This window comes from Hemiscyllium ocellatum, unplaced genomic scaffold, assembly GCF_020745735.1.
Source record: "Hemiscyllium ocellatum isolate sHemOce1 unplaced genomic scaffold, sHemOce1.pat.X.cur. R, whole genome shotgun sequence".
In the NCBI taxonomy this organism is placed as follows: domain Eukaryota; kingdom Metazoa; phylum Chordata; class Chondrichthyes; order Orectolobiformes; family Hemiscylliidae; genus Hemiscyllium; species Hemiscyllium ocellatum.
In genome coordinates this window covers 601496-627767 of record NW_026867602.1, presented here as the reverse complement: position 1 = coordinate 627767, position 26272 = coordinate 601496, and the positions used below count along the sequence as shown (strand labels likewise).

The following is a 26272-nucleotide window of genomic DNA, read 5'->3' as shown; positions in this document are numbered from 1 at the left end:
ACAACCCCTTTCTGTCCCAAACCACGCCCCCCCTCCCGCCGAAGCCGCATCCCTTCAGCGCATGTCACAGCAGCTCGGTCCCAAAACCCGCCCCTCACGCTCAAGTCGCGCTCCTCCCGCCCCCCGCCTCCACCCCAAACCACGCCCCTTCAAAGCCGATCGGAGCCACGCCCCCTGGCAGGTGTTGCGGTTGTCCGTTTGTTTTTTGGCGGGAAGGCAGTAACGGTCACTGCTGTCTTCCCGCCTGAGGGGATGATGGCGGGAATGGGTGAGGGCCATGGGTTGGGATGGCTCCCCAAGGAGGGCATAACATTTATGACCCATTCATGACCATGGGGGGACAACATGTCTCTTGAGTGGGAACTCCAGAGCTGGGCCAGCGGCCGTTCGGCCCACGCTGCCCATTCTAGCCCCCACCCCAACCAGGGAAGCTCACCAGCTCTTGCCCTTTGTCTCCGGAAAGGCTGGAGCGAGGCCGAAACCGAGAGGACGTTTTGCTGTCCTTTCGCGGAACGGTCGCCCCTCAGAGCCCGGACCCGGCGAACTTGACGTTTCTTTGTTGGCGGATGGGGGGGGGGGGGTGGGGAAGTGGGGCGGGTGGGAGAGAGCATTCCAAAGATCCCAGGAATTCACCTTCCTGCCCGCCCGCTCGCCAACAAGTCTTTGGCGCAATCCCTTCGAAAAGGGATTGCCGCCCTCGGACGTCAACCGGTTGACCTTTGACCCCTCTCGTCCCTTCTTGTCCATCTTTTCCACGCTTTAACTCATTCTCCCTTCTCTCCTTCGACAGGGAATGAGGCAACCTCTCTGAGGACGGACCTGCTCGCTGCCATGGAGCTGGGTACGGACTCCCACCTCCTCCGTGGGGACCCAGCAACTCAGCGGAAGCCGCGCGGCCATCATGTCCATGGCTCCTGGATGGAAACACAGTCCTTTTGGACCCCATCGCCGCCCCCTTTCCCCTATCACTGTCTAATTCAGTTTCTTTTTCATCGCGCGTTTCAAATTTCTTGGCAAGAGGAGGCCACTCAGCCCCTGCTGTGCCATTCCGTTTCAACATGGCTGACTTCTTCGTGGCGCCATTTTCCTGCTCCTGTAATCTCCTGACATTTTTAAAATGTAGAAAGCTATCAATCTATGTGCTCGCCAGATTGTTTCAGCACAGAAGGAAGCCATTCAGCCCGTTAAGTTCTGCATGGATTCTCCGAAAGACAGTGACACTCTCCTGCATTTCTTTCCTGTAACCCTGCACACTATTTATGAATCACCAATCATTTTATGCCCCATTGAAAGCCACGATCGACTCCATCACATTCTCTGGCAGTGCGTGAAGACGTTTTGTTTTAGAACATAGAACAATACAGCGTAGGACAGGCCCTTCGGCCCTCGATGTTGCGCCGACCTGTGAACTAATCTAAGCCCATTCCCCTACACTATCCTATCGTTATCCAAGGACTGTTTAAATGCACCTAATATGGCTGAGTTAGCTGCACTGGCAGGCCCACTCTCTGAGTAAAGAATTTGCCTCTGATATCTGGCTTAAATCTATTACCCCTCAATTTGCTATGCTCCCTCGTACAAGCCAACTTTCAGGGATCTATGTACATGGACTCCAAGATCCCTCTGCACATCCACACTACCAAGAATCTTTCCATCGACCCAGTACTCTGCCTTCCTGTTATTCTTCCCAAAATGAATCACCTCACATTTATCTGCATTGAACTCCATTTGTCCCCTCTCAGCCCAATTCTGCAGTTCAATCAAGTCCCCCTGCAACGTGTAACATTCTTCCACACTGTCCACCACTTCACTGTCTTTAGTATCATCTGCAAGTTACTAACCCATCCACCTATGCTAAGTCATTTATAAAAATGACAAACAACAGTTGTCCCAAAGCAGGTCCCTGGTAACCACTGGTAACCGGACTCCAGGCTGAATATTTTCCATCAACCACCACTTGCTGCCTTCTTACAGAAATCTAGTTTCTAATCCAAACTGCTAATTCACCCTCAATCCCATGCCTCCACGTTTTCTCCAAAAGCCTACCATGTGGAACCTTATCAAAGGCTTTACTGACGTCCATGCACTACCCTCATCCACATGCTTGGTCACCTTCTCAAAAAAACTCAATGACGTTTGTGAGATACAGCTTGCCCTTGACAAAACCATAATTCCGCTTGTAATTGCTTCTTTTGCCAATCGCTTTGGAATCAGTGCAATCACCTTAGGGTGGATTTGCCATGCTAAATTGTCCCATAGTACCCAGGGATGGGCAAGTTAGGGTGGATCGGCCGTGCTAAATTGTCCCCGTAGTGACCAGGGATGTGCAGGTTAGGGGGGATTGACCGTCCTAAATTGTCCCGTAGTGCCCAGGGATGTGCAGGTTAGGGTGGATTGGCCGTGCTAAATTGTCCTCCTGTTGGGTTTTGATGTTGGACAGTGTAGAGGGAGCTTTACTCTCTATCTAACCCCGTGCTGTCCCTGTCCTGGGAGTGTTTGATGGGGGGACAGTGTAGAGGGTGCTTTACTCAGTATCTAACCCTGTGCTGTCCCTGTCCCTGTCCCTGGGAGGGGTTGATGGGGGACAGTGTAGAGGGAGCTTTACTCTGTATCTAACCCCGTGCTGTCCCTGTCACTGGGTGTGTTTGATGGGGGACAGTGTAGAGGGAGCTTTACTCTGTATCTAACCCCATGCTGTCCCTGGGAGCGTTTGATGGGGGGACAGTGTAGAGGGAACTTTACTCTGTATCTAACCCTGTGCTGTCCCTGTCCCTGGGAGTGTTTGATGGGGGGGGGAACAGTGTAGAGAGAGCTTCACTCTGTATCTAACCCTGTAGCTGTCCCTGTCCGGGGAGTGTTTGATGGGGGGACAGTGTAGAGGGAGCTTTACTCTGTATCTAACCCCGTGCTGTCCCTGTCCCTGGGAGTGTTTGATGGGGGGACAGTGTAGAGGGAGCTTTACTCTGTATCTAACCCCGTGCTGTCCCTGTCCCTGGGAGTGTTTGATGGGGGGACAGTGTAGAGGGAGCTTTACTCTGTATCTAACCCCGTGCTGTCCCTGGGAGTGTTTGATGGGGGGACAGTGTAGAGAGAGCTTTACTCTGTATCTAACCCTGTGCTGTCCCTGTCCGGGGAGTGTTTGATGGGGAATAATGTAGGTGGAGCCATGCACTCGGTGAAGAGAGTGTTGCTTCGCGATGCCAATTGTCTTAAAACTATGCCATCTGTTCACCAACCCTCCAGCCATTCTCTTTACTCTCTGTCTGTACCCAGCCCCTACCCGATTAGATTTGTATGAGAGAGAGGGAGGCACTGATCATTATAATTAGCCAGCATTCCTATTTCTGATCATTGACAAACCGTATTTGTTTCCTACACAGGAAATAAAGTGGAACCCCAGATTGGAGACTTAGTGAAAAGGATCAAGGCCCTAATTGAAGGTAACTTGTCCTTACATAACACTGGATGGCACGTTTGTTACATACGCCAAATTGTACCAAGTCTCCTGCTCAGGACATTTTAAGGAGCAGTTAAGATTAAACCACGCAGAATCTGAGACATGGAAGGTGTGAGTCATAGCAAAAGGCTGGGACATTTTTCACTGCAGCATAGAAGAACTTTATAGAAGTTTATAAAACAATGAGGGGCACAGATAGGGTTAATGGTAGTTGTCTTTTTCCTAGGACGGGGAATTTCAAGATTAGGGGGTACATATTTTAAGGTGAAAGGAGAGAGATTTTTTTTTAAAAAAGAGGGGCAAATGTTTTACACAGAGGGTGGAGTGGAGGATTCGAGCTACAGGGAGAGGCTGAACAGGCTGTGGATGTTTTCCCTGGAGCGTCGGAGGCTGAGGGGTGACCTTATAGAGAGGTTTATAAAATCATGAGGGACGTGGATATGGTAATTAGGTAAAGTCTTTTCCCTGGGGTGGGGGAGTCTAGAACTAGAGGGCATAGGTTTAGGGTGAAAGGGGAAAGATATAAAAGAGACCTAATGGGCAACTTTTTCCCACAGAGGGTGGTACGTGTTTGGAATGAGCTGCCAGAGGATGTGGTGGAGGCTGGTACAATTACAACATTTAAGAGGCATCTGGATGAGTATATGAATAGGAAGGGTTTGGAGGGATATGGGCCGGGTGCTGGCAGGTGGTACTAGATTGGGTTGGGATATCTGGTCGGCATGGACGGGTTGGGCCGAAGGGTCTGTTTCCGTGCTGTACATCTCTATGACTCTATGGTGGATGTGGATACAGTTGCAACATTTAAAAGATATTTGGATACCTACATGAATAGCAAGGGTTTGGAAGGATATGGGCCAGGAGCAGGCAAGTGGGACTAGTTTAGTTTGGGATTATGTTTGGCACGGACTGGTTGGACCAAAGGGACTGTTTCTGTGATATATGACCCTATATCTCTATGAGTGAAGACTAGACCAGATAAAGAGAAAGTTAAAAATCACACAACACCAGGTTACATATCAGCAGGTTTATTTGAAAGTACAAGCTTTTGGAGTGCTGCTCCTTCGTCAGGTAGCTACCTGACGAAGGAGCTGTGCCTAGAAAGCTAGTGTTTCCAACTAAACCTGTTGGACTATAACCTGGTGTTGTGTGATTTTTAACTTTGTCCACCCCTGTCCGACATTGGCACTACAGAAAACGGCAACAGATTTCCTTCCCTGAAGGGCATTAGTGAATCAGGCAGGTTTGTGTTATGACAATCGCTGAAGCTTTCACAGTCGGCATCACTGAGCTTTCAATTCCAGGCTTATTAAATGCATTTAGATTCCACCAGCACGCCCTAACTCGGACATCTGGGTGACTCACAGCGTGATGTTACTGTTACAACACCCATTTCTCTCCTAGATGCAGGATAAAGTTCCTGTTGGATCACTTCAGCAGGAATCTTTGCATCCAGGTTTGTGCTATCCATGTGCTGCAAAGACCGTGGAAGAAGTGGGGGGTACTTCTAACAATGGACAAGGAAGCAAGGAGATGTCTGTTTCACAAGAGCAACTTTGACCCATAACCCACGCCATAAAGATTGCAGCTGTTTGGTGGCGCCCACTTCCTTTTCAGGTGGAAAATGACCAGGCCAGCTACTGGTCAGGACCACCTCTCCTGCCTCGTCTCAGGTTAAACCGGAAGGGGGCTACTCGGAGTCAGAATGGTGGTCTCTCCCCATATTCCCCCCCCCCCCCCCCCCACCCCCCCCCCCACCCCCCACCTCATAACTCTGGACTTAGCTGGAGCAAAATCACGTCTCTAATTCTTTTAAACTGAAGGTCAGGGTACCTCCACACTGTGTCCCATCAAATAGTCCCAGGGACAGCACAGGGTTAGATACAGAGTAAAGCTCCCTCTACACTGCCCCATCAAATACTCCCAGGAACAGGGACAGCACGGGGTTAGATACAGAGTAAAGCTCCCTCTACACTGTGCCCCATCAAACACTCCCAGGGTAGGGACAGTATGGGGTCAGATACAGAGTAAAGCTCCCTCTACACTGTGCCCCATCAAATACTCCCAGGGACAGGGACAGCATGGGGTTAGATACAGAGTAAAGCTCCCTCTACACTGTCCCCCATCAAACACTCCCAGGGACAGGGACAGCATGGGGTTAGATACAGAGTAAAGCTCCCTCTACACTGTCCCCCCATCAAACACTCCCAGGGACAGCACAGGGTTAGATACAGAGTAAAGCTCCCTCTACACTGTCCCCCATCAAACACTCTCAGGACAGGGGCAGTATGGAGTTAGATACAGAGTAAAGCCCCGTCTACACTGTTCCCCCATCAAACACTCCCAGGGAAAGGGACAGCACGGGGTTAGATACAGAGTAAAGCTCCCTCTACACTGTCCCCATCAAACACTCCCAGGGATAGGGACAGCATGGGGTTAGATACAGAGTAAAGCTCCCTCTACACTGTCCCCCGATCAAACACTCCCAGGGACAGGGACAGCACAGGGTTAGATACAGAGTAAAGCTCCCTCTACACTGTCCCCCCCATCAAACACTCCCAGGGAAAGGGACGGCACGGGGTTAGATACAGAATAAAGCTCCCTCTACACTGTCCCCCATCAAACACTCCCAGGACAGGGACAGCACTGGGTTAGATACAGAGTAATGCTACCTCTATTCTTTTCAACTGAAAGTAAAGGTTCCTTTACTCGGAACCATGTTTTGACATTGGTGGAGGAGTGGGCCATACCAGGCCCTGGGACTGGAAGAGAACTGTGTGCTTTCAGATCAGAGAGGCTGAAAGCAAAGTGGCACTCCTAGGAAGAGTTTCAGAGATGCTGATCTCTTTGATCTCCATTGTGAGATAAGGCATCCTTCCCCACTCCATCCCACGTACAGCCTTGCCTGTCATTGTGAGATAAGGCATCCTTCCCCACTCCATTCCACGTACAGCCTGGCCTGTCATTGTGAGATAAGGCATCCTTCCCCACTCCATTCCACGTACAGCCTGGCCTGTCATTGTGAGATAAGGCATCCTTCCCCACTCCATTCCACGTACAGCCTGGCCTGTCATTGTGAGATAAGGCATCCTTCCCCACTCCATTCCACGTACAGCCTGGCCTGTCATTGTGAGGTAAGGCGTCCGTCCCCACTCCATCCCACGTACAGCCTGGCCTGTCATTGTGAGGTAAGGCGTCCGTCCCCACTCCATCCCACATGCAGCCTTGCCTGTTATTGTGAGGTAAGGCGTCCTTCCCCACTCCATCCCACGTACAGCCTGGCCTGTCATTGTGAGATAAGGCGTCCTTCCCCACTCCATCCCACGTACAGCCTGGCCTATCATTTTGAGATAAGGCATCCTTTCCCACTCCATACCACATGCAGCCTTGTCTGTTATTGTGAGGTAAGGTGTCCTTCCCCACTCCATCCCATGTGCAGCCTTGTCTGTCACCTTCAGGCGACCTATCATTGTGAGGTAAGGCATCCTTCCCCACTCCATCCCACGTGCAGCCTTGCCTGTCATTGTGAGATAAGGCATCCTTCCCCACTCCATCCCACGTGCAGCCTTGCCTGTCATTGTGAGATAGGGCGTCCTTCCCCACTCCATCCCACATGCAGACTTGCCTGTCACCTGTCTGAAATTCTGGTGGATGGTACACCCACAGCATGACAACACCCTCTTTGGCCACTGGGTGAGCAATCCTACATGGGGATTAACCAAATGGTTGTGCCGCACCGGACTGCACCAATCAGGACGGTCACCTCTCACTGGCATTGTCTGAAAGGGCCTGCACTACCTGCACTAAACAGCCAATGATGTACTTCAGTTTGGAAACAAAGATTCTCATGTCAATCAATGTCACACTCCACCTCCCAAAAAAAATCTCTGATTCCCAGGTCCCAATTTGGAAAGCGAGTTGCTGTCTCTCTCCAGCATATCACTCATGAGGAGGTGATAGCCTACTGGTATTATTGCTGGTCTGTTAATGCAGAAACCCAGGTAATGTCCCAGGGACCTGGGTTCGAATTCCAGATAGAGTCATAGAGATGGACAGCATGGAAACAGACCCTTCGGTCTAACTCGTCCATGCCGACCAGATATCCCAACCCAATGTAGTCCCACCTGCCAGCAGCTGTATCCCAATGGCTAGTTCTCCCTAGATGATGGAATTTAAATGCAGTTTTTTGAAGAAATCTAGAACAAGGAGTTAATATGACCGATTGTAGGGGAAAAACCCCATCTGGTTCACTGATGTCCTTTTGGGAAGGGAACTGCCATCTTTACTTAGTCTGTCCTGTATGTGACTGCAGACCCATAGTGACGTGGTTGACTACGAACTGTCCTCTGGGCAATTAGAGATGGGTAAATCCCGAGCCCACCCACATCTCATGAATGAATTTTTAAAAACTGTCGGAAACAAAATCAGAAATGGCTGGAAAAGCGCAGCAGGTCTGGCAGCATCCGTGGAGAGAAATCAGAGTTAACGCTTCGGGTCCAGCGACCAATCCTCAGAGCTCGACCTGGGTCGAGTGACTGAGCTCTGAGGAAAGGTCGCTCGACCCAAATCATTCACTCTTGATTTCTCTCCAAAGATGCAGCCAGACCTGCTGGACTCTTCCAGCAATTTCTGGGCTCTGCCTCTGATTTACAACATGCCCTGCAAGTTTCTTAACAAAAACAAAAGGTGTCAATGCGTTTCAGAGAAAAGAGTGAACAACGAGGAACTGAAGAAGTTGCAGGCACGGCGAGGAGAAATGGAGAAGGAACTCGATGAGTGTATGTATGTACGCGTGTCTCTCCTTTACTGGGGCTACCAGAGGTTGGGCAGGACAGCGCAGTGGTTAGTAAGTGGCTATTACATAATGCTTTCAGACCGCAATGTCTCTTAACCGGAGTAGCATCCTGCAAGGCCATCAAAAAACCCAGCTAAACAAGTGCGACCTCCTTCTCAAGGGTGTGAGGGCAAGGAACAGGTAATACCAGTTTGCAGGTGGTGGATACACACTAGCAGCTGCTACTTTGGAAGCTGTTGGCTTAGCTGCTGACAAAACAATGCATTTTTTAAAAAAAAACACCCTGTCAACAATCATTTCCAGGAAGGGCGCCTAATCAAAGGTTCCCCGAAGTCAGGCATGCCAAGGGATGGATGTAACTCTCTGATGCTGTCCAGGACTGGTAAGTGTGAGCTGTTGCATTTTGGTCAGGTAAATCAGGACTTACCTAGTAACAAGAACAGAACTTGCTGGAAAAGCTCAGCACGTCCGGCACCATCTGTATAGAGAAATCAGTTAATGTTTCGGCCCCAGTGACCCTTCTCCAGAACTGGTTAGGAAATGTTAACTCTGATTTCTCTCCACAGATGCTGCTGCATTTGCTGAGCTTTTCCAGCAATTTGTTTTTGTTTCTGATTTCCAGCGCTGGAGATTTCATTCTGAACTTATACAGCTAACACAGTAAGGCCCCCGGCAAGTGTTGCCAAAGAAAGAGACCATAGGGGTGCAGATGCATAGCTCCTTGAAAGTGGAGTTGCAGGTACATAGGGTGGTGAAGAAGGCGTTTGGCGTGCATGCCTTCATTGGTCAGTGCATTGAGTGTAGGAATTGGGAGGTCATGCTGTGGCCGTACAGGACATTGGTCAGGCCCCTTCTGGAATACTGCGTTCCATTCTGGTCTCCCTGCTTTTGGAAGGATGTTATTAAACTTGAAAAGGTTTAGAAAAGATTTGCAAGGAAGTTGTGGGATTGGAGGGTTGGCGCTGTCGGGAGCGACTGGGGCTATTTTCCCTGGAGCTGAGTTTATAAAATCATGATGGGCACGGACAGGGTGAATAGCCAGGATCTTTTTCCCAGGGTTGTGGGATTCAACACTAAGAGGGGCATAGGTTTAAGATGAGAGTGGAAAGATTTAAAAGGGACCTGAGGGACCACTTTTTCACACAGAGGGTGGTGCCAGACGAAGAGGTGGAGTCTGGTGCAATTGCAATATTTAAAAGGCATCTGGATGGGGACATGAATAGATTAGATTACTTACAGTGTGGAAACAGGCCCTTCGGCCCAACAAGTCCACACCGACCTGCCACCCACCCATACCCCTACATTTACCCCTTTACCAAACACTACAGGCAATTTAGCATGGCCAATTCACCTGGCCCGAACATCTTTGGACTGTGGGAGGAAACCGGAGCACCCGGAGGAAACCCACACAGACACGGGGAGAGTGTGCAAACTCCACACAGATAGTTGCCTGAGTCGGGAATTGAACCTGGATCTCTGGCGCTGTGAGGCAGCAGTGCTAACCACTGTGCCACTGTGCCGCCCACAAATAGGAAGGGTTTAGAGGGATATGGGCCAAATGCTAGCAAATAGGACTAGATTAGTTTAGGATATGTGGTTGGCATGTATGAACTGGACTGAAGTATCTACTACTGTGCTGTACATCTCAATGACCAATATCTCTCAGGCTAGATCATTGTTTCTCAGAGAGGTGCTCTCTGTACTTCCCCTTAGAGCTATGACCTCTGCCATCTAGAAGGACCCAAGGGCAGCAGGGCATGGGAACACCACCCGCTGCAAGTTCCCCACCAAGTCCCCACACCCTACCCTGACCTTGGAACGATATGGTAAACAAACAGGAGGCTGGGGGAACACAGCAAGCAAGCAGCATCAGGAGGGACAGGCAGGAGGCTGGGGGAACACAGCAAGGCAGGCAGCGTCAGGAGGGACAGGCAGGAGGCTGGGGGGACACAGCAAGGCAGGCAGCATCAGGAGGGACAGGCAGGAGGCTGGGGGAACACAGCAAGGCAGGCAGCGTCAGGAGGGACAGGCAGGAGGCTGGGGGAATACAGCAAGCCAGGCAGCATCAGGAGGGACAGGCAGGAGGCTGGGGGAACACAGCAAGGCAGGCAGCGTCAGGAGGGACAGGCAGGAGGCTGGGGGAACACAGCAAGGCAGGCAGCATCAGGAGGGACAGGCAGGAGGCTGGGGGAACACAGCAAGGCAGGCTGCATCAGGAGGGACAGGCAGGAGGCTGGGGGAATACAGCAAGGCAGGCAGCATCAGGAGGGACAGGCAGGAGGCTGGGGGAATACAGCAAGCCAGGCAGCGTCAGGAGGGACAGGCAGGAAGCTGGGAACACAGCAAGGCAGGCAGCGTTAGGAGGGACAGGCAGGAAGCTGGGAACACAGCAAGCTAGGCAGCATCAGGAGGGACAGGCAGGAGGCTGGGGAACACAGCAAGGCAGGCAGCATCAGGAGGGACAGGCAGGAGGCTGGGGAACACAGCAAGGCAGGCAGCATCAGGAGGGACAGGCAGGAGGCTGGGAACACAGCAAGGCAGGCAGCATCAGGAGGGACAGGCAGGAGGCTGGGGGAATACAGCAAGCCAGGCAGCGTCAGGAGGGACAGGCAGGAGGCTGGGGGAATACAGCAAGGCAGGCAGCGTCAGGAGGGACAGGCAGGAGGCTGGGGGAACACAGCAAGGCAGGCAGCATCAGGAGGGACAGACAGGAGGCTGGGGAACACAGCAAGGCAGGCAGCATCAGGAGGGACAGGCAGGAGGCTGGGAGAATACAGCAAGCCAGGCAGCATCAGGAGAGACAGGCAGGAGGCTGGGGGAATACAGCAAGGCAGGCAGCATCAGGAGGGACAGGCAGGAGGCTGGGGAACACAGCAAGGCAGGCAGCATCAGGAGGGACAGGCAGGAGGCTGGGGGAATACAGCAAGGCAGGCAGCATCAGGAGGGACAGGCAGGAGGCTGGGGAACACAGCAAGGCAGGCAGCGTCAGGAGGGACAGGCAGGAGGCTGGGGGAACACAGCAAGCCAGGCAGCGTTAGGAGGGACAGGCAGGAGGCTGGGAGAACACAGGGGGGGGGGAGGGGGGTTCTTCCATTGAGGTGGGAGCAGGAGTAAGAAGATGAAAATTAATCAATTAAACAAGCCAGTTTACAAATGACATTTCTGTTTCTCCACAGTGAATCAGGAGATCTTTCATCTGGAGGGTGACTTCAACACTAAGGAAGGTAAGACGGAATTAGCTGATGTCAGATATGGTTACAAATCACGGCAACACCAGGTTTTCGTCCAACAGATTTATTTGGAAGTGTTGTGTGAATTTTAACTTTGTCCGCCCCAGTCCAACACCGGCACCTCCACATTGACGTTGGACAAGTATTAATGCACATAATACTCTGGATGTAAGTTTGCTTGCTAAGCTGGAAGGCTTGTTTTCAGATGTTTCGTCACCATACTAGGTAACATCATCAGTGAGCCTCAGGTGAAGCACTGGAGGTATGGCCCGCTTTTTATTTGTGTGTTTAGATTTCTTTGGGTTGGTGGTGTCATTTCCTGTGGTGGTGTCATTTCCACTTCTTTCTCTCAAGGGATGGTAAATGGGATCCATACGGAACTCTTTCAACAACCACATTGGTATGCTTTCCTTTATTGGTCAGAGTACTGACTACAGGACTTGGGAGGTCATGTTGCGGCTGTACAGGACATTGGTTAGGCCACTGTTGGAATATTGTGTGCAATTCTGGTCTCCTTCCTATCGGAAAGATGTTGTGAAACTTGAAAGGGTTCAGAAAAGACTTATATGGATGTTGCCAGGGTTGGAGGATTTGAGCTACAGGGAGAGGCTGAACAGGCCGGGGCTGTTTTCCCTGGAGCGTCGGAGGCTGAGGGGTGACCTTATAGAGGTTTATAAAATCATGAGGGGCATGGATAAGGTATATAGATAAAGTCTTTTATCTGGTGTCGGGGAGTCCAGAACTAGAGGGTATAGGTTTAGGGTGAGAGGGGAAAGATAAAAAAGAGACCTAAGGGGCAACTTTTTCCCCCAGAGGGTGGTACATGTATGGAATGAGCTGCCAGAGGATGTGGTGGGGGCTGGTACAATTGCAACATTTAAGAGACATTTGGATGAGTATATGAATAGGAAGGGTTTGGAGGGATATGGGCCGGGTGCTGGCAGGTGGGACTAGATTGGTTTGGGATCTCTGGGTCAGCATGGACGGGTTGGACCGAAGGGTCTGTTTCCGTGCTGTACATCTCTATGACTCTATGACATTGACTTGGATCCCATTTACCTGAGCTACAAATCTTCTGAAAACTCACTAGCACGTAATACTCAGCTGATTATACAGCATTTTATGCAGGTAGTACCAGGGAAATGTTCAGCAGATCAGACAGGATCTGGAGTATTTAATTCAGGGTAAACGCCGGTAATTACTCAACTATTCAGATGATATCTGGAGTACTTCCACTATGTTACTTCCACTTGGCAATGGTTTGAGAGTTAGAGGGGGCTAAAGAGAGAAGTCCTCCATTACAAGAGTTCTAATAGTTGGCAGGGACTTGAAACAACTTTTTTTTTCCCCAATCTACACTTGTGGGGCAAACTTGTAACTTCTGTGTCTAAGCCTCAGTGCTGTTGTCTTTCGCTGCAGTGCGCCATGTTCTGATTTCCCTGGAGGTTTTAGCGAGCGCCCGTGCTTGCAGCCAATGAGGCAGGACCTAACCTCAGGAATGCTGCAAACTCACCTGAGCGCCAGCATGTCTGCACCTGCGTTTCACATCCTGCCAGGGCAGGTTGGCACCATTCCTGAAACGGCTGTGGGCAATTCCCACCCTGCTGTAACCAAGCCTTGCCTGTCACTAGAAACAGCTTTGTGGCGGTGGCAACCAATCTCACCTGAATGGACGATTTAATTTTGTTCACGTCAGCTAGGATTGGCTTTCTCTTTTTCTTTAAAGGAATCCCTTCTTTACCCAGTGGTGTGATCCAGTATTAGAATTAGGTTTCATTGTCACGTGTACTCAATTAGACGATTACAGTGAAAAGTTTATACTGTCGTCATTCATGGCACAATCATAGGTTAAAAAAATCTTAGGTAAAGAGTAGAAAAGTAACAAATAAGCTTAAAATTCAACATTACATTTCTTGTCAGTGTGAAGTAGTGGCATTCAAGAAGCACCTGGACAAATACATAAACAGGAAGACATGGATCCTCGAAATGGAGACAGTTTTAGTATAGAAGGGCAAAATGTATCAGCGCAGGCTTGGGGAGGGCCGAAGGGCCTGTGCCTGTGCTGTATTATTCATTGTTCCTTGTTCCAATAAAATGAAAAGTTCCAAATCGCTGTCCGTCTTTAAGGACGGGCCTGCAGTCAGTCGCTCCACACTGGCTTTCCCCGTGAGGGCTTGATCTCTCAATCGTGAGTGTGGTGCTGGAAAAGCACAGTAGGTCAGGCAGCATCTGAAAAGCAGGAGAATTGACATTCCAGGCAAGAGCCCTTTGTCAGGAATGGTGAATGAGTCCTGATGAGAAACATTGATTCCTCTGCTCCTCGGATGCTGCCCGACCTGCTGCGCTTTTCCAGCACCCCACTCTCGACTCTGATCTCCAGTGTCTGCAGTCCTCACTTTCTCCTAGTTGATCTCTCAATCCGCTGTCTCGCCGCTGACCGCCATCCTCTCTCTCCCTCGTTGGGGTCGATCTCACGATCTCAGAGGCTGCCATAGTCCCGCTCTGGTGTCACTCCGGACCCCAACCACTTCCACAATGACAGAGTCCTGCCCTGGCACACCCACTACCATATGGCCAACCGGCAAAAGTCCCACAGTGTTTGCGAGCCCACAACATGTCTAGGTCCTATTCACAAGTAGAAAACATTCAGAAGGGCATAACACTCTCACTGAGACATGAAGTCAAACCAATTCAGTGAGAAGGGCACCTAATCAAATGCCTGATGGAAGTCCTGATATGTTACATCTTCAGGATCCTTATTATCAAACTGGCTTCTTACATCTCCAAAGAACTCTAGCAAATTAGTCAAACGTGATTTATCCTACATAAAACCACGCTGGATTGTATTTTAACTTTCCAAATATCCTGTTATTACCTCCTTAATAATGGATTCTAGCAATTTCCCCAATGAAACTTGTTAAGTAAGTAATAAAATAAGTAAGAAATAAAATGAAAAGTTCCAATTCGCTGTCCGTCTTTAAGGACGGGCCTGCAGTCAGTCGCTCCACACTGGCTTTCCCCATGAGGGCTTGATCTCTCAATCACGAGTGTGGTGCTGGAAAAGCACAGTAGGTCAGGCAGCATCCGAAGAGCAGGAGAATTGCTGCTGGGCTGTATTTTGCTACTTTCCGTCTCCCTCCCCTCTTTGTATAAGGTACCTTTAAACTAAAGAACTGGGTATGCTGGAAATCGGAAACAAAAGCAGAGATTGCCGGAGGATCTCGGCAGGTCTGACAGCGTCTGTAGAGAGAGGAAAAAACAATCAGAGTTAATACTTCAGATCCAACGACTCTTTTTCAAAAAGTTCAAAGCGTCAACTCTGCTTTTTCTCTCCACAGATGCTGCCAGAACCACAGAGTTTTTCCCACCAATTTCTGTTTCTGATTTCCAGCAGCCACGGTGCTTTTGAAGATTTAAAAAGGGAGGAAAGCAGAAAGTAGGAAACTAAAGACCGGTTAGTTTAAGAAGTGCCATTGGGAAATTGTTGGAATCCGTTATTAAGGAAGTAATAACAGGTCATTTTGAAAGTTAAAATACAGTCCGTCAGAGTCAGTGTGCTTTTGTGGAGGATGAATCATGTTTGGCTAATTTGCTAGCGTTCTTTGAAGATGTAACAAGCAAGGTGGATAATCAGGATCCTGGAAATTTAGCATAACAGGACTTCCAGAAGGTATTTGATAAGGTTAACACCCAAGATAAGATCACAAGGGGTTAGGAGTCATTTATTAGCTTGGATAGAGAATTGGCTAACTAACAGAAAGCAGAAAGTCAGGATGAAAGGGATTTTTTCTGGTTGTAAGTAATGGGGTTCCATAGATTTGGTTAACTATTTTACAATCTGATGAAGGGCTTTTGGCCGAAATGTTCATTTTCCTGCTCCTCGGATGCTGCCTGACCTGCTGTGCTTTTCCAGCATCACGCTCTCGACTCTAATCTCCAGCAGCTGCAGTCCTCACTTTTTGCCTATTTACAACCTATGTTAATGAATTGGATACAGGGATAGAAAATTTACATATGGGTCGAGAGTGTGGTGCGGAAAAGCGCAGCAGGTCAGGCAGCATCCGAGGAGCAGGAGAATCAACGTTTCAGGCAAAAGCCCTTCATCAGGAATGGTGAATCAATCCTGATGAAGGGCTTTTGCCCGAGACATTGATTCTCCTATTCCTCAGATGCTGCCTGACCTGCTGTGCTTTTCCAGCACCGCACACTCAACTCTGATCTCCAGCGTCTGCAGCCCTCACTTTGTCTAGATTTGCATATGGCACTAAAATAGGTGAGAAAGTAAGTTGCAATAAGGAAATAAACAATTTACAAATGGATGTAGATAGCTGGGGTGAATGGGCCAATCTCTGGGGGCTAGAGGTTATCCATTCTGATCGATGGAACAGAACAGTAACATTTCACCCACATAGAGAGAAAGTTTGAAATGCACAAGCTCTGTGTCCTTGTGCATGAATCACAGAAAACTAGGATGTAGGGACAGCAGGTAACAAGGAAGGCCAGCTGGAATTTTGGCATCTATTGCTAAAGGAATAGAGTGTTAATGTAGGGAAGTGTCGCTGCAACTGTACAAGGCAGTAGTGAGACAGCAGCTGGAGTATTGGTCTCTTTACTTAAGGAGGGATGGAGTTGTATTCAGTCGGAGTTCACTAGATTGATTCTAGAGATGAGTGGTTTGTCTGATGAAGAGGGAGTGACCACTTTCGGCCTATCATCTCTAGAGTTTAGAAGAATGAATGGCGACCTAACTGATAGGCGGCACGGTGGCACAGTGGTTAACACTGCTGCCTCACTGCACCAGGGACCCAGGTTCGATTCCAGTCTCGGGCAGCTGACTGTCTGTGTGGAATTTGCACAATCTCCCTGTGTCTGCCTGCGTTCCCTCTGGGTGCTCCGGATTCCTCCCACAATCCAAAAAGACGTGCAGGTTAGGGTGAATTGGCCATGTTAAATTGCCCATAGTAATAGGTGCATTAGTCAGAGGGAAACGGGTCTGGGTGGGTTACTCTTCGGAGGGTCGGTGTGGACTGGTTGGGCCGAAGGGCCTATTTCCACACTGTACGGAATCTAATCTTAGATGTTGAAGAGTAGTTGTGGAAAGGATCATACGGGTCAATCTCAAATGAAAGGTTATTGTTTTAGAATAAGGGGTAGCAGATTTAGAACAGAGATGGAAGTCATGTTGGGGTTGTACAGGACATTGGAGAAACTTTTTCTGGAGTCCTGTGTTCAGTTCCAGTTGGCCCGTTATAGGAAGGATATTGTTAAGCTGAAGAGGGTTCAGAAGGGATTTATTATCACGATATTGCTGGGTATGTTATAAATAAACACTGGATAGGCTTGGACTTTTTTCACTGGAATGTAGCCAGTTGAAGGGTGATGGGGAGCGGGCAGGAAAGTGGAGTTGTTGCTGAGATGAGATCATCCACGATTGTGTTAAATGTCGGAACAGGGTCGAGGGGCTGAATGGCCTACTCCTGCTCCTAAAGAATGGGAGATTCTCCTGGCGTATCTTGTCCCTATGAGGCGAGATTGAGAAGACTGGTCCTGTCATCTCTGGAGTTCAGAAAAATGAGAGGCGATCTTGTTGAAGCATACCAGTTTTGGAACTGAAACAAATCGCCTTTATTGTCACCCAATACTCAAATGAATACAATGAAAAGTTCATAATAAAATAGCCTTTATTGTCTCGCGCACTCGAATGGGCCCAATGAAGAGTTTATTAGTTGCCACTTACAATGCCATCTTAAGTACAAAGGGACCTAGGTATAATCCTTAGTTACAGAATTGAGAAATGAAGGGGAAAAAAAAGGTTACATTCCAGCCAGACACCATATAACTATAGGTTAGAAAAACAAAAAGCAAAGTTAAAAAGACAAGACACATTTTCACGGGGTGGGAAAAGGGACATACCGAAAGGATGGTTCCCTTGGTTTGGAGTGTCCAGAATCTGGACACAAAGTCTCAACCTGAGAGAGTTGCCTACTTGCATTCCGCCTACTTGCGGAACGTTTCAGAGAACACCTCTGGGACACCCGGACCGACCAACCCAACCACCCCGTGGCTCAACACTTCAACTCCCCCTCCCACTCCACCAAGGACATGCAGGTCCTTGGACTCCTCCATCGCCAGACCATAACAACACAATGGTTGGAGGAAGAGCACCTCATCTTCTGCCTGGGAACCCTCCAACCACAAGGTATGAACTCAGATTTCTCCAGTTTCCTCATTTCCTCTCCCCCTACCTTGTCTCAGTCGGTTCCCTCGAACTCAGCACCGCCCTCCTAACCTGCAATCTTCTTCCTGACCTCTCCTCCTCCACCCCACTCCGGCCTATCACCCTCACCTTGACCTCCTTCCACCTATCGCATTCCCAACGCCCCTCCCCCAAGTCCCTCCTCTCTACCTTTTATCTTAACCTGCTGGACACACTTGCCTCATTCCTGAAGAAGGGCTTATGCCCGAAACGTTGAATCTCCTGTTCCTTGGATGCTGCCTGACCTGCTGCGCTTTTCCAGCAACATGTTTTCAGCTCTGATCTCCAGCATCTGCAGACCTCACTTTCTCCTCAGCCTGAGAGATACTGTGATGGTAATCTTTACCCTTTATTTGTTGGTTGAGGGTATGGCTGGCTAGGCAGCGTGTATTGCTCATTACTAATCGCCCGGAGGGCAGTTCAGAGTTAACCACCTTGCTGTGGGTCTGGAGTCACATGTAGGCCAGACCAGGCAAGGATGGCAGTTTCCTTCCCTAAAGGATGTTAGTGAACCAGATGGGCTTTTTTCCAACATTCGACAATGGATTAATCGTCGTCATTAAGCTCTTAGAGTCATGGAGATGTACAGCACAGATTCAGACCCATCGGTACAACCCGTCCATGCTGACCAGATATCATGAACTAATCTAGTCCCATTTGCCAGCACTTGGCCCATATCCCTCTAAACCCTTCCTATTCATGTATCCATCCAGATGCCTTTTAAACACTGTAATTATACCAGCTTCCACCACTTTCTTTGGCTGTAATTCCAGACTTTTTTTAAATTGAATTCAAATTCCACTCTTTGAGAATTCAAATTCAGGTCCCCAAAACATTATCCGGGTCTCTGGTGATAATACCACTCGGCCATCGTCTCCCCACCCCCCATGAGTAAATGTTGACTACTAATATTCAACTGACATCCTCTGATTTTAATGCCTGAAATCTTCTTGGATTAAGGTGGTTTTTAAAGGCAACATGTGTTGATCTAAAATGGCTGCCGTTGTCACCTGACCACAGATGATGTAAATCCAGGGAACCCATACAAGATATCCTTTGAAATTGCCACTTCATCCAAAACACAGTGAAACTAGACAATAACGTCAGCATCGAAGTATTTGCATGTCCTGCCTGATTCATATTTGCATGGTACTGTCCCATACTGGGAGATGAAAGGTTAGAAAGTCAATGGAGCTAGACTCAGGAATGTATAAACCATTCACATTTCAGCAGATCTGTGCAGCAGAGCAGGGAGAGAGATGGATAAATGAGACTGATAGCAGCAAAACCTGGCTCTCTCTTTCTCTGTCACTCTCTCCCTCCTTTGTGTTGTTTCTTCCCTTAAAATATTCATGTACCAAGCTGCCTGGTGGCAAAAATACTTGGGGAGGGGGAACTACCATTCTCTGAGCTATTTAGGTTTCGAAACATTTCACTACCGCTGCGAAGATGAGATAAACAGTGATGGAGTCAGTACTCACTCTCACAACTCAAACATACGAAGAACTTTAAAATGTAGCTTTGTGTTTGTACTGGACACCTGTCAAAACATGTGCCTCCCACCCCTGTCTTCTTTTCAAATATATCATGTATGTATGTGTGTGTGTAGGTGGGTGTCTGTGCGTGTGTGTCTGTGGGTGGGTGTTTGTGCGTATGTGGATGTGTGTCTATGTGTGTGTTTGTGTGTCTGTGTGTATGTGTGGGTTGCGGTGTCTTTGTAAGTGTGTGGGGGGTATGTGTTGGGTGTGTGTGTGTATGTGAGTCTTTAAGTATGTGTGTGTGTAAGTGTGTGTCTGTGTAAGTGTGTGGGGGGTATGTGTTGGGTGTGTGTGAGTCTTCAAGTATGTGTGTGTGTATGTGTGTGTCTGTGTAAGCGTGTGTGAGTCTGTAAGTGTGTGTGTGTGTAGGTGTGTGGGGGGGTATGTGTTGGGTGTGTGTGAGTCTGTAAGTGTGTGTATGTGTGTGTCTGTGTAAGTGTGTGGGGAGGTATGTGTTGGTTTTGTGTGTGTGTCTGTGTATGTGTGTGTGAGTCTGTAAGTATGTGTGCGTGTGTGTCTGTAAGTGGGTGTGTGTGTATGTGTGTGTCTGTGTAAGTGTGTGGGGGGTATGTATTGGGTGTGTGTGTGTGTTTATGTGTGTGTCTGTGTAAGTGTGTGTGGGAGTATGTGTTGGGTGTGTGTGAGTCTGTAAGTATGTGAGTCTGTAAGTGTTTGTGTGTGTATGTGTGTGTCTGTGTGTGTGGGGGGTATGTGTTGGGTGTGTGTGAGTCTGTAAGTGTGTGTCTGTGTAAGTGTGTGGGGGGTATGTGTTGGGTGTGTGTGTGTGTGTGTGTGAGTCTTTAAGTGTGTGTGTGTATATGTGTGTGTCTGTGTAAGTGTGTGGGGGGGGTATGTGTTGGGTGTGTGTGTGTAAGTCTGTAAGTGTGTGTGTGTGTATGTGTGTGTCTGTGTAAGTGTGTGGGGGGTTATGTGTTGTGTGTGTGAGTTTGTAAGTGTGTGTGTATGTGTAAGTGTGTGGGGGGTATGTGTTGGGTGTGTGTGTGTGTGTGTGAGTCTTTAAGTGTGTGTGTGTCTGTGTAAGTGTGTGGGGGGGGTATGTGTTGGGTGTGTGTGAGTCTGTAAGTGTGTGTGGGGTATGTGTTGGGTGTGTGTGTGTGAGTCTTTAAGTGTGTGCGTGTATGTGTGTGTCTGTGTAAGTGTGTGAGTCTGTACGTGTGTGTGTATGTTGTGTCTGTGTAAGTGTGTGGGGGGGTATGTGTTGGGTGTGTGTGAGTCTGTAAGTGTGTGTGTATGTGTGTGTCTGTGTAAGTGTGTGGGGGGTATGTGTTGGGTGTGTGTGTGTGTGTGTGTCTGTGTAAGTGTGTGTGGGAGTATGTGTTGGGTGTGTGTGAGTCTGTAAGTGTTTGTGTGTGTATGTGTGTGTCTGTGTAAGTGTGTGGGGGGTATGTGTTGGGTGTGTGTGAGTCTGTAAGTGTGTGTCTGTGTAAGTGTGTGGGGGGTATGTGTTGGGTGTGTGTGTGTGTGTGAGTCTTTAAGTGTGTGCGTGTATGTGTGTGTCTGTGTAAGTGTGTGGGGGGTATGTGTTGGGTGTGTGTGAGTCTGTACGTGTGTGTGTATGTTGTGTCTGTGTAAGTGTGTGTGGGAGTATGCGTTGGGTGTGTGTAAGTCTGTAAGTGTGTGTGTGTGTATGTGTGTGTCTGTGTAAGTGTGTGGGGGGGTATGTGTTGGGTGTGTGTGAGTCTGTAAGTGGGTGTGTGTATGTGTGTGTCTGTGTAAGTGTGTGGGGGGTATGTGTTGGGGTGTGTGTGAGTCTGTAAGTGGGTGTCTGTGTATGTGGGTGTCTGAGTAAGTGTGTGGGGGGGTATGTGTTGGGGTGTGTGTGAGTCTGTAAGTGTGTCTGTGTGTATGTGTGTGTCTGTGTAAGTGTGTGGGGGGTTATGTGTTGGGTGTGTGTGTGTGTGTGAGAGAGTCTGTAAGTATGTGTGTAAGTGTGTGTGTGAGTCTGTAAGTGTGTGTGTGTGTCTGTGTAAGTGTGTGTGAGTCTGTAAGTAAATGTGTGTGTGTATGTGTGTGTCTGTGTAAGTGTGTGGGGGGTATGTATTGGGTGTATGTGTGTGTGTATGTGTGTGTCTGTGTAAGTGTGTGTGGGAGTATGTGTTGGGTGTGTGTAAGTCTGTAAGTGTGTGTGTGTGTATGTGTGTGTCTGTGTAAGTGTGTGTGGGAGTATGTGTTGGGTGTGTGTAAGTCTGTAAGTGTGTGTGTGTGTATGTGTGTGTCTGTGTAAGTGTGTGGGGGGGGTATGTGTTGGGTGTGTGTGAGTCTGTAAGTGTGTGTGTCTGTGTAAGTGTGTGTGGGAGTATGTGTTGGGTGTGTGTGAGTCTGTAAGTGGGTGTCTGTGTATGTGGGTGTCTGTGTAAGTGTGTGGGGGGGTATGTGTTGGGGTGTGTGTGAGTCTGTAAGTGTGTGTGTGTGTATGTCTGTGTGTGTCTGTGTAAGTTTGTGGGGGGGTATGTGTTGGGTGTGTGCGTGTGTGTCTGTGTCTGTGTCTGTGTAAGTGTGTGGGGGGGTATGTGTTGGGTGTGTGTGAGTCTGTAAGTGTGTGTGTATGTATGTGTCTGTGTAAGTGTGTGGGGGGGTATGTGTTGGGTGTGTGTGAGTCTGTAAGTGTGTGTGTCTGTGTAAGTGTGTGTGTGAGTCTGTAAGTGTGTGTCTGTGTAAGTGTGTGTGTGTATGTGTGTGTCTGTGTAAGTGTGTGGGGGGTATGTGTTGGGTGTGTGTGTGTGTCTGTGTAAGTGTGTGGGGGGTTATGTGTTGGGTGTGTGTGTGGGTGTGTGAGTCTGTAAGTGTGTGTGGTCTGTGTAAGTGTGTGTGTGAGTCTGTACGTGTGTGTGTGTCTGTGTAAGTGTGTGAGTGAGTCTGTAAGTGTGTGTGTGTCTGTGTAAGTGTGTGTGTATGTGTGTGTCTGTGTAAGTGTGTGGGGGGTATGTGTTGGGTGTGTGTGTGTGTATGTGTGTGTCTGTGTAAGTGTGTGTGGGGGTATGTGTTGGGTGTGTGTGAGTCTGTACGTGTGTGTGTATGTGTGTGTCTGTGTAAGTGTGTGGATGGGTATGTGTTGGGTGTGTGTGTGTCTGTGTAAGTGTGTGTGGGGGGTATGTGTTGGGTGTGTGTGTGTCTGTGTAAGTGTGTGTGGGGGGTATGTGTTGGGTGTGTGTGTGTCTGTGTAAGTGTGTGGGGGGGTATGTGTTGGGTGTGTGTGTGTCTGTGTAAGTGTGTGTGGGGGGTATGTGTTGGGTGTGTGTGTGTCTGTGTAAGTGTGTGGGGGGGTATGTGTTGGGTGTCTGTGTGTGTCTGTGTAAGTGTATGTGGGGGGGGTATGTGTTGGGTGTGTGTGTGAGTCTGTAAGTATGTGTGTGTGTATGTATGTGTCTGTGTAAGTGTGTGGGGGGGTATATGTTGGGTGTGTGTATGTCTGTGTGTAAGTGTGTGTGGGGTGGGTATGTGTTGGGTGTGTGTGTGAGTCTGTAAGTGTGAGTGTGTGTGTGTGTGTGTGTCTATGTAAGTGTGTGTGGGGGGGTATGTGTTGGGTGTGTGTGTGTCTGTAAGTGTGTGTGTGTGTGTATGTGCCTGTGTACCTGTCTCTGTGTGTGTGTGTGTGTGTGTGTGTGTGTGTGTTTCGTGTTGCCCATCTGGTCCAGATCCTGTCGTAATCTGAGGTAACCCTCTTCTCTGTCCACTACACCTCCAATTTTGGTGTCATCTGCAAACTTACTAACTCTACCTCTTATGCTCACATCCAAATCATTTATGTAAATGATGAAAAGTAGAGGACCCAGCACCGATCCTTGTGGCCTCCAGTCTGAAAAACAACCCTCCACCACCACCCTCTGTCTTCTACCTTTGAGCCTGTTCTGTATCCAAATGGCTAGTTCCCCCTGTATTCCATGAGATCTAACCTTGCTAACCAGTCTCCCATGGGGAACCTTGTCGAACGCCTTACTGAAGTCCATATAGATCACATCTACTGCTCTACCCTCATCAATCCTCTTTGTTACTTTTTTAAAAACTCAATCAAGTTTGTGAGACATGATTTCCCACGCACAAAGCCACGTTGACTATCCCAAATCAGTCCTTGCCTTTCCAAATACCTCAGCCACCTGCCTTGCCTTATTTCCCAAGAGTAGGTCAAGTTTTGCACATTCTCGAGCAGGTACATCCACATACTGAATCAGAAAATTGTCTTGTACACACTTAACAAATTCCTCTCCATCTGAACCTTTAACACTATGGCAGTCCCAGTCGATGTTTAGAAAGTTAAAATCCCCTACCATAACTACCCTATTATTCTTACAGATAGCTGAGATCTCCTTACAAGTTTGTTTCTCAATTTCCTTCTGACTATTGGGAGGGCTATAATACAATCCCAATAAAGTGATCCTCCCTTTCTTATTTCTCAGTTCCACCCAAATAACTTCCCTGGATGGATTTCCGGGAATATCCTCCCTCAGCACATCTGTAATGCTATCCCTTATCAAAAATACCAGTTCCCTATCTCTCTTGCCTCCCTTTCTATCCTTCCTAAAGCATTTGTATCCTGGAACATTAAGTTGCCAGTCCTGCCCATCCCTGAGCTATGTTTCTGTAATTGGTAGGATATCCCAGTCCCATGTTCCTAACCATGCCCCGAGTTCATCTGCCTTCCCTGTTAGGCCCCTTGCATTGAAATAAATGCAGTTTAATTTATTAGTCCTACCTTGTCCCTGCCTGCCCTGACTGTTTGGCTCACGTCTGTTCTCAGCTGTACCCGTGTCAGATTGATCTCTTTCCTCACTATCTCCCTGCCCCCCCCCCAGTGTGTGTGTGTGTGTGTGTGTGTGTGTGTGTCTGGGGTATATGGGGCTGTATGTGTGTTTGGGGGTAAGTGGGTGTGCGTGTGTGTGTCTGGGGGTATATGGGGGCTGTGTGTGTCTGGGGGGGTATATTGGTGTGTGTGTGTGTGTGTCTGGGATATATATGTCTGTGTGTGTGTGTATGTGTGCGCCTCCCTGTCTCATAGCTCCCCATCTGTCACAAATCCGATTTGCGAAACTGAATAGAGAAATGCTGTGCCAGTTTTAGGCAGTCTTTTGGTGGCTCATGGGCTATGTCAGTAGATGAACGGTAAACATTTTAAGCCTCTTTTCCCAACCATCTTCCTTTGCAGCAAATTTGAAGAGGCTGCATTTCCAGTACGATCAGAGTAAAGCTCAGACTGAGAGGTAAGAGAGGACTCAACCCCGTTAATGAGCATCTCAACAAGGTAACCTATGGTGGACTTAACCTGGCTGGCTGAGTCGGTTGGATATGTTTCTCAAAGTGAAATTGTCTCCTTTTGAGGCTTTGACCAAGGAAGACTGTTGACAGTTTTGCCCCTCCCCAGGCGCAGCACCCTGTCTCCTCCTCTCCTACGTTCCTGGTACTCCCCATTACCCTTGACTTCACTAAACTAGGTGTACGATGCTTGGCACAGTGAGGACCGGGAGACGATTTCAGTGCGAGCCAGCAGCAGACAGAGTTCTCTCTGGATCAGTCCACCCCAGCACAGAGTGTACTTCGGCGCTCATAAAGCCTGACTGTCACCCTGTTGGAGGTCAGCACAGAGTGCTGTCTGGAATTAGCCCCGTTTGTCTCATGGTGGTGACAGTTACAGCACAGACGGAGGCTATTCAGCCCACTGAATCCATGCTGGCTGTCTGCAAGAACAACTCAGTTCAGCCCCACTCCCCACAGCTAAAGGTCCAATTGACTTTGCCTCCGCCACACCCTGGAGTAGTGCATTCCAGACCTGTGACCACTCGCTGTGTGAGAAAAGAGTCCTTGCCTTTGATTCGTTTGCCACACACCTTGTTCAAGAGTGCTCTCCCTCGAGAGGTAGTGAGAATGTTGGACCAAGGCTGATGCATGCAAGGAGCAGGAACCTCAGAGTGCAGGAGCCGCTGCACTGTGACACAGAGGTGCTGCAGTTCTCAGTGTGAAACTCCCCAGGGTTTAATCAGGACCTGGCACTGAGGTGGCCAGTCTGCAATGGGCCTTTCGCCAACGGCCCTGACTGCCGGTTTCTGCTTCAGCAGTTCAGAGTGCTGTTACAGAAGGCAAGGCCTGGTGGGGGTGGGGAGTGGGGGGGCGGAAGTCACTAACCACTAGTCACTGGGCACATCTGATCACCGGCCATCGCCAGACAAGGCTGGTCGTTACGGCTAAAAGCGACCCCCTTTCCACCTGTCCCCTGAAATGTTAACTGTACTGTGTGCGATTTCCTTAGACAGCTGGACGTGAGCCGGGAGAGCAAACAAAGAATTGAGGCGCTAACTGCCCAGATTGAGGAAGAGAAGCTGAAGAGGAAGAAAGAAAGGTAAGAAGGAGGGGTGATAAGCCCCTGCCTGACAAGAGTATGGAAACTCTTAGCTACCGTTCCCTCCCCCCAGCCTCTCCCATTTACCTCTCTACCCCCTTGGCTCACAAGCCTCATTCCTGATGAAGGGCTCGTGCCCGAAACGTCGATTCTCCTGCTCCTCGGATTCTGCCTGGCTGGATGTGCTTTCCCAGCACCACAATCTTGACTCCGATCTCCGGCGTCTGCGGTCCACACTTATCTTCGAGCAGGTAACAGAGAGGGCCAGCGTTGCAGGCAGTACCTGGCCACGAAAGGTTACATCTGTCGCACCCAAGAGGTTAATGACAGAGACGACGTTAATTCCTCCCACTGGCTGTACAGTGTCAAATGAATTTTCACCAGCTTCTTCACCATCCTGCTTCCTCAAGTAGGCTTGAAGTAGATCTAGTTTAACCTCTCAGGAGTCCCAGGTGTTTGAGTCGGTTCGGAGACGTATGATATAACTCAATCGCGCACACCAATCAGAGGCTCCTGAGGCCAATTGCCTGGCTGTACAGTTTGTAACTTACTCCTTGACCATGATGTTCCTGTCCACCAATCAGATTCATGACTCAGTACAGCATGAAAACAGGTCCTTCAGTACAACTTACCCATGCCCCCACTGG

The 26272-nt window shown here is 49.0% G+C and overlaps 1 protein-coding gene across 3 annotated transcripts in view; it reads left to right on the top strand.

The window, feature by feature from the left end:
• Positions 1–216: 216 nt before the first annotated feature.
• The window catches only part of LOC132809045 (synaptonemal complex central element protein 1-like), a 40649-nt gene continuing 14593 nt past the window's right edge, over positions 217–26272 (top strand). For 2 of the 3 annotated variants that reach the window (XM_060822420.1, XM_060822419.1), the window contains exons 1-7: positions 217–268; positions 791–841; positions 3381–3440; positions 8161–8235; positions 11429–11476; positions 24438–24492; positions 25536–25625. In XM_060822420.1, coding sequence (XP_060678403.1) covers positions 253–268; positions 791–841; positions 3381–3440; positions 8161–8235; positions 11429–11476; positions 24438–24492; positions 25536–25625 — 395 coding nt within the window. In that variant the 5' untranslated portion in view covers positions 217–252. Of the gene's footprint in view, positions 269–790; positions 842–3380; positions 3441–8160; positions 8236–8568; positions 8635–11428; positions 11477–24437; positions 24493–25535; positions 25626–26272 lie in introns of those variants that run through there. The other variant, XM_060822421.1, reaches the window with a different exon arrangement.